Source organism: Lichenostomus cassidix, chromosome 4, assembly GCF_008360975.1.
Source record: "Lichenostomus cassidix isolate B80296 chromosome 4, HeHo_3.0, whole genome shotgun sequence".
Lineage (NCBI taxonomy): Eukaryota > Metazoa > Chordata > Aves > Passeriformes > Meliphagidae > Lichenostomus > Lichenostomus cassidix.
Window position 1 is genome coordinate 60,376,917 of NC_139484.1, and position 12,758 is coordinate 60,389,674.

At 38.5% G+C, this 12,758-nt stretch overlaps 1 protein-coding gene across 2 annotated transcripts in view; it reads left to right on the plus strand.

Annotated features, from left to right (window-relative positions):
- CTNNA2 (catenin alpha 2) overlaps window positions 1–12,758 on the plus strand; it is a 448,404-nt gene that overhangs the window by 404,321 nt on the left and 31,325 nt on the right. For both annotated transcript variants that reach the window (XM_085059503.1, XM_085059504.1), the window contains exons 13-15: window positions 76–227; window positions 7,516–7,629; window positions 10,978–11,159. In XM_085059503.1, the coding sequence (XP_084915629.1) occupies window positions 76–227; window positions 7,516–7,629; window positions 10,978–11,159 (448 nt within the window). The remainder of the gene's footprint in view (window positions 1–75; window positions 228–7,515; window positions 7,630–10,977; window positions 11,160–12,758) is intronic.

The window sequence follows — 12,758 nt, forward strand, 5'->3', positions numbered from 1 at the left end:
ATCCACGCCTGAGAGCAACGGAAAAACATCCAGGAGAGGAGATTCTAATGCTGCCTCTCCTTGTGTTTAACCCAGTGATGCCACGTTTTGCTGAGCAAGTGGAGGTGGCCATCGAGGCTCTGAGTGCCAACGTCCCCCAGCCCTTCGAGGAGAACGAGTTCATCGACGCCTCCCGCCTGGTTTACGACGGAGTTCGGGACATCAGGAAAGCCGTGCTGATGATCAGGGTAGGTGAAGCTCCTGGGGAGGCAGGGCTGGGATTTACAGGTAGATATTTACAATATGGTGGATGAGAGAAATAGAAAAGTTTCTTGGAATCAGCCTTGGGTTGTAATAAGAGAGAAAAGCTTGACGTTGAAACAAGCGTGAAACAGAAGTATGTGCAGCAACAAAAGAATTAGTACATAAAGAGATGAACCACATCTACTACAGATGAATCTTTAGTAGATGAACGACAATTAATATGATAATCAGCTAGGAGAGGATTCGATCACAACTGCCAATACTTCCAAACTTCATTACTGTTTCCATAGTAATAGCATTAATTTGCCAAGGTCTTCAAAGTTTGTGTAGATTTTTTGCTGTTTTGTTAATTTGGAGTTTTTTTCCTAATGTATGTGTGCTGCCTGGGATGTGAGGTAGGTCTGGTTTAAAATCTAAATGAATAAATAAATTATCTTTCTGCACCAGTGAACCTCTGCAGGGATGGTTTTGAATGTTTACTGAGGTAAAAAATGTGTCATTTCAGTGTTGACTAACCAGTTGATTCAATTTGCTTAGACATATTTTAATAAAATAAACAAACAAATAAAAGACACCACAGAACAACATAATTATTGTGAGAGTAGGTGTGTGTTGCTTTTCACTTTAGTCAGAAAAGATTTAAAAAAGAAAAACAGCAAACCAGACCTGGTTTGGACATCTCTTCAGCAACTGAAACTCTTATTTGAAACCCAAAATACCTTGCATCTGCCATAAGGAAAGCAACATACAAGTAAAGCCACAGAGAAAATCATAGGGAGAATTTATGAAGCAAATAACAGGGCTAAAACATCACTCATCCCTTTGAGCAAACAGGTAACACACACTTGTGGTCGTGAGTGTATAATGGCACTGATGTAAGACTTCAGGCAGTTGGAACATTCCAAAATAGCTCCATTTTAGTCATCTGTCACTGTGTATTAACATTTACAGAAACAGCTTTTGACAGGCTTCATTTTATAACTGCGAAACACAAGTTCCATTCTCATACCCAGTGCTCATCCCAGGTGGCCTGAATTACATGACTTGTGATGGAGGCAAACCCATCCTGTTCTCTGGGTTTGCAGCATCAGAAGATTGGCAACTCTTCTGCAAGGGGTGGGAAATTCTTGAGGGAACAAAGGGAAATCTTTGAATTACTTCCCTGTGAGGGTGGGGAGGCCCTGGCACAGGTTGCCCAGAGAAGCTGTGGCTGCCCCTGGATCCCTGGAAGTGTCCAAGGCCAGGCTGGACAGGGCTTGGAGCAACCTGGGATAGTGGAAGGTTTCCCTGCCATGGCAGGGGTGGAACAAGATGGTCTTTGAGGTCTCTTCTAACCCAAACCATTCCATGATTCTGGGATTCTGTGAAGTGGAAGATCTGCATAGTAAAGGATCTCTGTTTTCCCTTTGATTTTCCAGTTCCTTAGTCTGTAGCAGCAGCTTCCAAACTTTTATGAGGACAAGAACCCATTCTTTGCGTACTCCAATATTTTCTAGTAATTTTAAATTGTGATTATGTCATAGACACAATAATCAGTGGGAGCTGCCATAGACCCAGGCTTTCCCATCCCCTATACATAGTTCTGGCTTCCATCACCTCCCTGTACCTCAGAGTTATCCCCAGGAGTTTGCCATGAGATGTCCATCCTGCTGAGATGTTTCTATTTTTACACTTTGAATTTTGGAGGGACATTCACTTCTTTTGTTGCTGCCTGACTCCTATGTGTACTACAGAGCTGATCAGCACTCAGTCTTCTCAGTCTCCTTGGAAAAATCCCAAATTACTTTTGCCATTGTATCACTACTACTTACCATCCATTCTACAATATGAGTTAATGAATTCTGCTTGCCCAGATTAGGAAGATTTATTTTTGCCTTCAGACAATTAACCTATTTATGGAACTCAGTGTAGAACTCCTTACCCAGGCAGAGAACTAAAGCACATAAAAGGACTCATTATCCTTGTGAGTTAACTGGAAAAATCCACATATATAAGCTTACACAGACCAGAGTTTGCTGAATCAGAACCTTATTTGCTGTAGAAAAACAAAATTAGTTTCACTTTGAGATACTCTTTAACATTCCCATCTGAACATCTCACTCTGAAATGGGATATATAATTAAAGGGTGAGGCTATAAAAGACACTCTTTAGAATATTTCTATCGAATAATCTATGAAATATTATGCACCCTTTAATTCAGGTAGTAAAACTTTTTCAGAATTACAAAAAAGAAAGAAAAGCCCAACCTTGCAAACTTCTTAGAGCATCTGACACAATTATGTTCAGCCAGTGATTGTTCATGTGCAAGCCGTGAAAGATTGAATTTTTCTGAGAAGATTCCTTCATTCCAGAGAGTAAATAAAGCCACTTTTAAAATTAATTTTGGTTGGTATTGTTACTTTTAGTAAGCTGAAGGAAAGGGTGGATAGTCTCTGTTCTTTTCTTTTTTCTTCTAACGGGGAGAATTTATTGTCCTTCTGGAGGAGAAAGGAAACTCATTTTTTCATTGAGGATTATTATTATTATCTATACAGAAGAAAAAGATCTCTTCCACAAGTTAAGAAGCACCATAAATGAATTTAAGAGTATAATTACCAAACCTAGAAATAAAATAGAAAATAATAACTTCATTCCGACATGTTTCCCATCTCAGTGCAGGGATGAAATTACACTTTGTGTTTTCATAGCTGCTTATGAAATTCCCTCAGTTGTTGGCCAGAAACTCTCTCCACAGCCAGGAGGACTCACAATGGCACCATTTCTCTTAACTTACGTGTCTCCAAGGCCAACTCGGTGTTTTCAAGCACAGCCTTTGTCATTAGCAGCTTCTCTTTTAGTGGCACCTTAGTGTTAGTGGTTTGGATCAGGTAGGAGCACTGCTGGAGCCAACATCCAGGTGTTCCATCTTGCTGTGTTTTAATTCATGTTCAGAGTAGACTTTAAACATTTATAAACTTCATTCTTTGGGGCAATCCTGGAAAATGTGCTCTGGGAGCATTTAGGATCTGAGGGAACGGCTGGAGCTGTGTCAGAGGAGGTTTAGGGATATCAGGAAAAGGTTCTTCACCCAGAGGGTGGTAGAGCACTGGAATGTGATCTCAATATGATCCAAATGTGATCCCCAGGGCACTGGTCACAGCACCAAGTGTTCAGATCCAGTTATTAAAATTATTCTAGAGATGCCTCTGTCCAAATTAAGTTTTAAACAAGACCAAATGCCAAAGTCAATAGTATGGATTTTATTTAACAGTAATGGGAAGTAGAGAGAGGGATAGGAAGAAATAGAAAAAGAGGGGCAGGGTGGGAGAGAAAGAGAGTGACTAATGAATTAGAATATACTACCACTCCATGGATCCCAGCAGCATCCTTTGATCCTTTTCTTCTGGTCTTCCTGGTGGTGGGCATCCCACAAAACACAGTTCAATGTGGTGAAATCCAAAGTGCTGCAACATTTCAGGTCCTCCGGAAAACTAGATTTGGTGCAGAATCCCATTGTCTTTTGAAGCATCCTATCTCCAAAGGGTATTATGGGGTCCAGTGTTCTCTTTGAGTCCCTGCTGCTTCTCAGATTGAATTTGAAGTGTTAGATTTTACTGTAAATCACCAAACAAGGGAGAGAGGTTCTCTGCCTGAGGCACTCAAGTGCTGCTTGCACCTGAGTCACTCAGGCTGCAATTGTACCAAAACAAATGTACAGAATAGCATGGAGTTGGATATTAAAGCATAGTGTAAAGTCTGTCTTTTATTCTCCTTTTCTCTTAGAATTACAGGGCATTTTCATTGTAAGAAATTTTAAGATTGTAGGATCTTTTCATCTCTTCAGTCTTTCATTACAAGGTTAGCTTGACTTGCTGTTCACAGAGCTGAAATTCTTAAAATTGCTTCTTACAATTTTCAAGTGCATGCAGCACTATAGCAAAGTGGGGTTTCTAGCTTCATCAAGTACATTTGAGTTGGTGAAATATGAAACAAATAGCATTTATAAATCTGCATATATATGCCATTTTATTACTTGTATCATTCATATTTTCACACTGCAGTCATGAAAGATAAAAAAAAAATACATAGATGGAAGATATTTTGTTCACAGCGAGCTCTTCAGTCTAACAGCCAGAGAGATATTAAAAAGAAAAAAAAAAAATTCCAATGTCTGGAAGTTGAAAGTCACCATATTCACATTAGAAATAGAACATGCATCTTAAAAGAAAAGTATCTACTTTTCTTGGAGGAAGACTTCCTCCGAGTTAGGAGGAAGACTATGAAGAAGAATGAATGAAGAATATGTTGTGTGTAGTAAAGATACTGTATTAAAGAAAAAAAAAAAAAAGTCCTGGTAAGTCTAATGGCCTGTGCTACAAAACAGACAGATTAAAAATTATTAAAATGGTCCATTTTTCTGCTGAAATCAATCAGTTCATAAAATCTATTAGTTTTGAAAATTACTCTAGCTTCTCCTGCCACTGGTGGTTGTCAGCTTTGATTGGAAGCTGTCTCCAGTCTCAGATCCATGTTTCCTACATTTGTGTGACCATAAGTCCAGGTGTCTGCAAGACAGAATCTGTCTGTCTGTGTTCCAGCTCAGATAAATGGAGTTTCAGACTCTGTTGTCTTGGAAACAAGGTTTTAAATATCAAGGTCCTGTTAGTTGTGCACAAAAATTAGAGTTGTTCTGGTATGTTCAGAAGGCCTAGCTAAGAGTAGAAGTCTTGAAGTCAAGGAAATTCAATATAATATTTATTTTTGTATTTTTGTGTCTAAACAAAAGGGAGACCTAATTCTATATGGGCTTCATCTCCAGGGGATCAGCTAAAACAAAGCAATGGTGCAAGGGTTTGAAAAGGCAGCATAGAGATAAAAGTTAACCCCACTTCTTCACTGTAATGAAAAATGCAGCTATTTGGGGAAGAAAATAAAGGTGTTAAATTCACCACACTTGAAAGCATAAAAAGAGTGATCTGAAAGACCATTTTGAATTAGGTCCCACTTGTACAAGGGGGAAATAGGAAGATGTATCGTGCTTGTAGTATATTGCTAACAGTTGCATTATTTGCCCTTTTGGTTTGCACTACACTTTCTCCAAGTTCAACATTTATACCCATTAAATTTCAGTCTCTGAAAGACCACAGATTTTAAGATTATGAATGTCAGACAGTAACAGCAATACATTTCTTTTCTGGATGTTTCTTCAAGAATAAGTCCTTGCATAGAATATTCAGAATTTTTTTTAAGAGGCAGCTTCATGTCCTTACTGGTTACAGTGGTGAGATGTAATATTTTGGATATTACATCTTTACTGCAAGTCTGACTATGAAAGACTTGGAAAGGACTGCACATTAGCTTTTATAATCTCATTTATAAAAGTGGAGACAGAAGAAACTAAGAGGAGGATATTTGAGGTGTGAAAGGGCTTTACAATGACCAGTGAATCTGTCTCCTTGAGTGGACTTGGAGGATGGGGAGGAGCCAGCTGGTTTATTGAAGCTCTCCACCCTGTTCTTGTTCTAAACAGCACAGCCTAGGCAGATGAAAAGCTGAGCCCTGTGATAGAACATACTCTTGCTCAGGGAGTTGAATGATTCTCTTTGTAGCTCCTTTGCTCATGACTGATTTTAAGGTCACATCCTGCCCTCGGGCAGCGGAGCAGAGAGAATAAAGGGATTAAAGGCAATTGGGAAACAAGACCGTTGGTCATTATAATGATGAGTACCAATCATTTTCTTTTACCTGTGACAGTAGAGAAAAGGTAAATTCATTTTTCATCTAAACTTCTTCTCCTGCCTATCCTGTTACACACACTCCTTGTACCTGCCTCTCTCCAGAGAAGCAGACCGAGGTTCATTACCACACTGTCACGCTTGGTTATTTCTTCCTCCAGCACTCGGCATCAAAACACGTATTTAATTCATACTTTCCAAGTCAAACGAAGATGGCTGTGTTTTACTCTCCCCATCCTGTGCACTTCACCGTGCAGCTACAAACAGTGCTGTGCACTTCGTGTTGGAAGCCAGGCTGGAACAGAAATATCACCAAAAGACTCCTCTGCGTTACGTTCGAGCGTTTGGACTCGTTCCTGGTGACTGAGCATCCTCCAGACAGAGCTGTAATGACAACTGGCAGTGATTAGCACCTCTGCTAGAAAACCTGACGTTGCCTCCAAGCACGAAATGCCAGCCTGGATTATTTCTTCTGTAGGGTTTTTGTCTTCCAGGTTGATACTGGGGGTGATGGGTGTGCAGTAAGGTGAGGATTTCTCTGCAGAGTTTCTGTGGGTTTTTTTTTCCATTGTCATATATCTTACCTACAGAAGTTACTCATGGCCAGGCTGTTGTACCAGATGCTGTTCAATTATAAAATGGAATATAATCTTCTTTCTAAAGACTCCCATTATTTTTGCACCATCTTTATTAAATATGGTACTAACTAGTGATTTTAATTAGAATTTCTTCCTGTATATACATAAGGACATTTTTTACTCCAATTTTTTTGCTAGGTGAAAAACCCAAAATGAACAGCTCCATCAGGTTTGGTTTTTTTTACTCCCTCCCTCCAACATTTTAAACAATCTGAAGCCTGAAAATACATAACTTGATTTTATCAATCTTCCAAGACACCCTCACGTTATTTGTAGCACCAGCAGTGGAGACAATATGGTTTCAGTTAGGAGATGAGTCAAATTCCAAAGCTCTGTATGTGTAAAAAACCATGTGAACTAACAAGATTACACAGATTATAAATTTCACATTTGTTTCAAAACCAGTTGACATCATTTGCAATTTCTTTCAATGGGAAATCTCTTCTTTGCCTTGATAAATTCTTCTTCCAGGATGTTAGTTGTTTTTTTTCCAGGTATTTACTTTTTCTTTTGAAGATTACATGTAGCTTCCAGTAACATAATAGTATTAGTGTCCATTTATATATGAAATGACATTATTTTTCAATACTGCGTTCCGGTTGTTAGTGCTTCCAAAGGATATTTGTTCCTGGAACTGCATTCATCATGTTAACAGAGTTAAGAGAAATTGCAGCAAGAAAACTTGTGGCAAGGTAATGACAAATGCCATTTGTAAAGAAAACTAAGGTTGAAACAATTTAATTTTTTAAGACAATGCAATTTCGGTTCCTGACTGCTGGGGCAGACAAGTTCATTTCAAAGGAGAGCAGAGCAGCATTTCCTGGGCAGTTAGTGAAATAAGAGCTCACTGTGCACAGGACTTGGTCTGTGTCATTTTTAAGCTGTGTCATCTCCTCCCCATGGCTTTGTCTCCCTGCAGACCCCTGAGGAGCTGGAGGATGACTCAGACTTCGAGCAGGAGGATTACGATGTGCGCAGCAGAACGAGCGTCCAGACTGAGGATGACCAGCTCATTGCTGGCCAGAGTGCAAGGGTGAGTATAAACCCCACAGCCTCCAGTCTGGATAATAACCAGTAACAACTCTGCCTGAAAAAGCAAAGGCAGTGATTTCCAGTCCTCAGGGTCATTCAGGAAAGGATGGGATGGGGCTGACTGAGGTGTTGAAGGTTTTTTTTCATGTCAAACCTATTTAAGTAGCATTTATTGAATGATCTTGAGGCTTTAGTGGTGCCTAGTATCAGCTGCTTGCTCCAGCTAGATCTCTAAGAGAAGGTTTTGCAGGTTTGGAATGTGCTGAAACCGTGGGAGTAGTCAGCAAATTTATAAAAAAAAAAATCCCATCAGGGCACCATGTGCTGTATCCAGAGAAATCTTACATTAGTCATGTTTCCCAGTGTGCAAACCTGTCAAGAAGATCTGTTTAAGCTACTGAGTAGTCCCTGTAATTTAATTGTAATTGAAGATATTTGCTACTGAGTCAATGTAATTTTACCAGGGTAATTACATCATGATAAACTCCAGTCATTGTGATTTGCGACCTCAGCTTGTGCATGGGGATTGCAAATTAAGCTGATGAGTGCTTCAGGGGTCACAGGTGCTGGGGAAGTGAAGTCTGTTAACACTCAGGAATATTCCTGTTAACACTTAGGATTATGCCACCCTCTGATGAATGTTTACCTTCTACTGAATAGGCTTCTCAGCTCAGATTAATTAAAAAAAAAAAAGTCAATATAATTTTGGGGGAAAATGCATCATGGAAATATATTTGGCTGGAGAGGATTTTTTTTTTTTTTAAAGAAAAGCCTTTTAACATTTTCCAGCAGAGAACCAGTGGGAAACTGGGAATTATCTGAATGATTTTCATGGCTGTTTCACACAATTCTGGTTTATTCTGATGTGCTAGAAGTGAAGGAATGGACTAAATGAGAAGCATCCTCCCCACACACTCAAACAGCAGCAAAAGCTGGTAGCTGGAACAGGGATTTTTTACCTTGGATTTTGGAAGAGGATTTGTAGGGCTGAGAACCTAAATACCAACAGGCAAAGATTCTGTGAAAGCTCAGAGGACCAGGACAGAGGAGTTTTCAGTGCTGTAGGCTGGGGCTTGACACAAAGATTTTACACCCTGAAAAGAAACAGTAGACTAACAAAAATCTGAAAGAAGATTACTCAGAGATATGGGAGAGATGCAAGGCATGGATCCAGTGGAATGGGCAGAGATTTCTTTTTCTCCCAAATTAATTTCCCTAAATATTTAATATAGATGGTAACTAAATTCTACCATGTATCAGAAAAACTCTTTTTTCATCACAACATCCCTAGGACAAAAAAATGTTGCCTTTGCATATTGAGGACATAACTTATATGTTCATTATCCTCTACATGAATAGAGATGGATGACCAGGGTTTGACATGGAAAACGATTCAGTCCCAAGAATTGTGGAATTATACCTGGGTACCTTACTCTGAGAATGACGACAGAACTCTGTTCTGGATGTAGTTGACTATGTCTAGTGATTTTTATATTTTAAAGGGCATAAAGTCCTGTCTGAGATATTCAAAGAATTAACTGCTAAAGCAAATCTCAGATGTAACAGAAATGAGATACAGTACAGAGTATTTTGTCAAATTTCACAGCCTTTTTCTTCTTTTTTTTTTTTTTTTGTTACATTTAGGACTGGGTAGCATGTCTTCTTTTCTCGATCCAAAACCCAAGCAAAGACTGCAGTAATTTATTTTTGCTAAGAATTGAGTTCACCTGGGAATTCAGGAGTCTTAAATTCTATTACATTTACTGTGGTTATTATTACTGCTGCTCTTAAAACCTTCTGCTTTGATCAGCTACACACTGTATAAACATAATATATCATAAAGACAGTTCCTGAATAACACAGATTGCAATATGGCACAGGAAACAACAAATGATAAAAAACTAAAAGGAAAACATGCTAAGCAGAAGCTGCCCAGTCCCCAGTCTGGGGTGACTCATTGAGATGAGCCTGCTAAGCAGAATCGTATCTTATCTGAACCTTTTCGGTGGAAAAGATGCAAAATATTTTTATTTGTGGAATGTAATGGATTTGTTTAATATGCTTATTCCATAAAGCTGTTAGTGTTTCAGTAGAAAGACCTGTGTTGGTCTTCAGCAGAAATAAAACTGGAATTTATGGGCTGTGTATGCTATAGGATATGGCTGCTTTTAAAGCACATCAGCAGCTGAAACAGAAATATTAAAACACTGTTTACCAGTTTAAAGAGTGTTCAGGTGAAGCTGCCACTCAAAGAAAGCAAGGCAAGTCATACACATCAACTTCCCAAATTTTACCACTCCCATCACATTCTCTTAACCTCACTTCTAGTGTTTTATGTGCATTTCATATATTTATTTATTTATTTATTAGCCTGATTTACAGTGCATTTTTCTGTGCTGAGACTATTATGCTAACATTTGAAACTGCTGAGTTACATTGATAAGGCCTAATTAAAACTCAGGTTGAATTTTAATTTGATTAACTTGCAAATTTCTCATTTTCTGATGTACTGTTTATAACCCTTTTTAATTTCAGTTTTGGAAAAGGTCAATTACAGATTTTTAAAAGCCAAGAGCATTTTAAGAATATGTAGAAAAAGTCTTCAGCTGATTGAAAGTGACATAAACAAGAAAAAAATGTAATGACACTTAAATATGTGTCACACCCCATTAAATGCATAATGTGGTCTTCAGAACCCCTAGAGCCAAATAGTAGCTCAACTTGGAAATCATTATTTGAAGTGTCCATTTGATTTTTTAAAGTAATTATCATAATTTTTTAGGGTTTTCTTTTCTTTGGAGGGGGCAGGGAACTTTGTTCTTTGTTGGTGCTGAGGCAGATCACTATCAACCTTTCAGTGCCTTTTTGCACCTCTTCCAAAAGGCAATTAGAACACTAAATATTATTAAGATAAGTTTGTTAAAATTCACTTCAAATGTATTGTCTTGTGTGTCATAGCTTATTTTAGTGTTTGTGTTAATCTGAAATCCTCTGTTTCTGACAGAGGATGAGACTAGGGGAGACAAAGCAATTCAGTCTGCCTTTTCCCATAAATGTCACCCGTTTTATTCTCCCTCATAATTAAGATTTAATAGGAATTCAATCCTCCTATGTCAACTGGTGAATAATCATGACATCATAAATATGAATTTTGTCATCTTGAAAGTGCAAGAAGAGTTATAAACAAGCTGTGGATTTGGCTTTGCCTGTCCTAACAGAAATCAAATACCTACTAGATTTTGCTTGGCATCTTCAACTCCCACAAAAAAAATCTCAGACTGTTGAGACCACTGGAAACATCCAGTTTCCACCTACCCTTTTTCATGCCCAACATCTGTTTTTTCCCCAGGCTATCATGGCTCAGCTTCCCCAGGAGGAGAAGGCAAAGATTGCTGAGCAGGTGGAGATATTCCACCAAGAGAAGAGCAAGCTGGATGCAGAGGTGGCCAAGTGGGATGACAGTGGCAATGACATCATCGTGCTGGCCAAGCAGATGTGCATGATCATGATGGAAATGACAGACTTCACCAGGTGAGGACAAAATAGCCCTGAGGAGCTCAGATGTGCCTCATCTTCCTTTTTCTGCTCCATCTGCAGCCTGTTGAGATGATCTGCTGCGGTTTTGGGGATGCAAAGCCAACACTCATCATACACACTGCCCTGGGTGTTTCTCCAAGTGAGATTAATCACGTGAAGTTTTTGTGCTATTTGCAGGTCTCTTTTATTTGCAGATCGTTTTGAATTTCAGCAGCAAAGTTAGTCTGTGACCTTACAGACACTCCAGTGACATTTCCTTTAGTACCTATCTAAATGCATGTGCCTCTCTGAACTTTCAACATTTCAGCACCATTTGTGTCAATCAAAAGTAATGGCAAAACTATTTATATCATTTGAACGCCGAACTTCCTCCCAAAAAAATCCCAAATGAAATGAAACTGGCTTGATCTAATGCTTCGTGGGAGTCTGTCAGTAATTATTTATTTTTTGCTTTCAGTTCTTTTCTCTGTTGACGTCTTGTTCTTCTCTAATTGCAGAATGTCAAAAGGCCAATCATGAATGATACAATGTAAACAGAATTATTGTCTTTAACTATAGTCATATTGTTAATCACACCAGGGAGAATGGTTTACAGTGTTCTTTGAATTCCAGATCACCATAATAAATTAAATGTTGTTCAGAGTTTATTTTTAAAGCAAGTTCAAGAGTTTAAATGGTATTTATCACAATGTGATTACGCAAAACAGGACAAAAATCTTTCTGATTTTCTTCAGGATTAAAATCAGACATCCATTTGTTCATCTCTTTGTGTTGCCCATCCCTGGAAGTGTTCTTGGCCAGTTTGCTGGGGCTTGGAGCAGCCTGGTCTGGTGGAAGGTGCTCCTGCCATGGGAACTGGATGGAGAGGATATTTTACAGGATTCTGAATTACTTTTGTATTGGTGTTGTCTTGGTGTCTCTGATCCTTCTGCCCCCAAAAAATTAGAGTGAAATCTGCTCAAGCAGTGCCATTGTATCATGGAAGGAAGAAATTATGTCCTAAAGCAACAGCCCAGAATATGCAGAGTTTCTGCAACCTCTGGGACAACCTTTGATACATTGAACATGAAATTGAAAATTTAATGATTATATTTTCTAGCATCAAAGGAACAGAACTAATTTGAGAAGGAGAGAAAACTAATGTAACATTTGAAGTAAATAAGAAAAAATCAAAGTGCACCTCTGTCTGCATCAGATTCAGTAACAACTTGTTTAATATATTCCATTAAAACAGAAACAAGCCTTTCACACCTTTTTGGTTGGCTGTAACCTCAGCAGTGTTAAAATAGAATAATTTTTCAAATGCATGGAGTTTGTGACAGTTGGATCTCCTCATGTAATTAATGTAGAAGCACATGAGGTCACCAAGAAGTATTTTTGCTGCAGTTTAAGTTCACCAGTTGTATTTCATTATCTGTTTAAGGTGGTAATGAAATCTGGAAAGAAGATTAAAATGGAAATATGTTTAGCATGTTATTCTTGCCATTATAGATGAAAAATTCCAAATATAATGCAGTGTTGTGCTTAGAAAAAGGCCTTCTGTTTCATGGAAAAAAAAAAAATTGGATCATATTATGATTTTCCACATTAAAA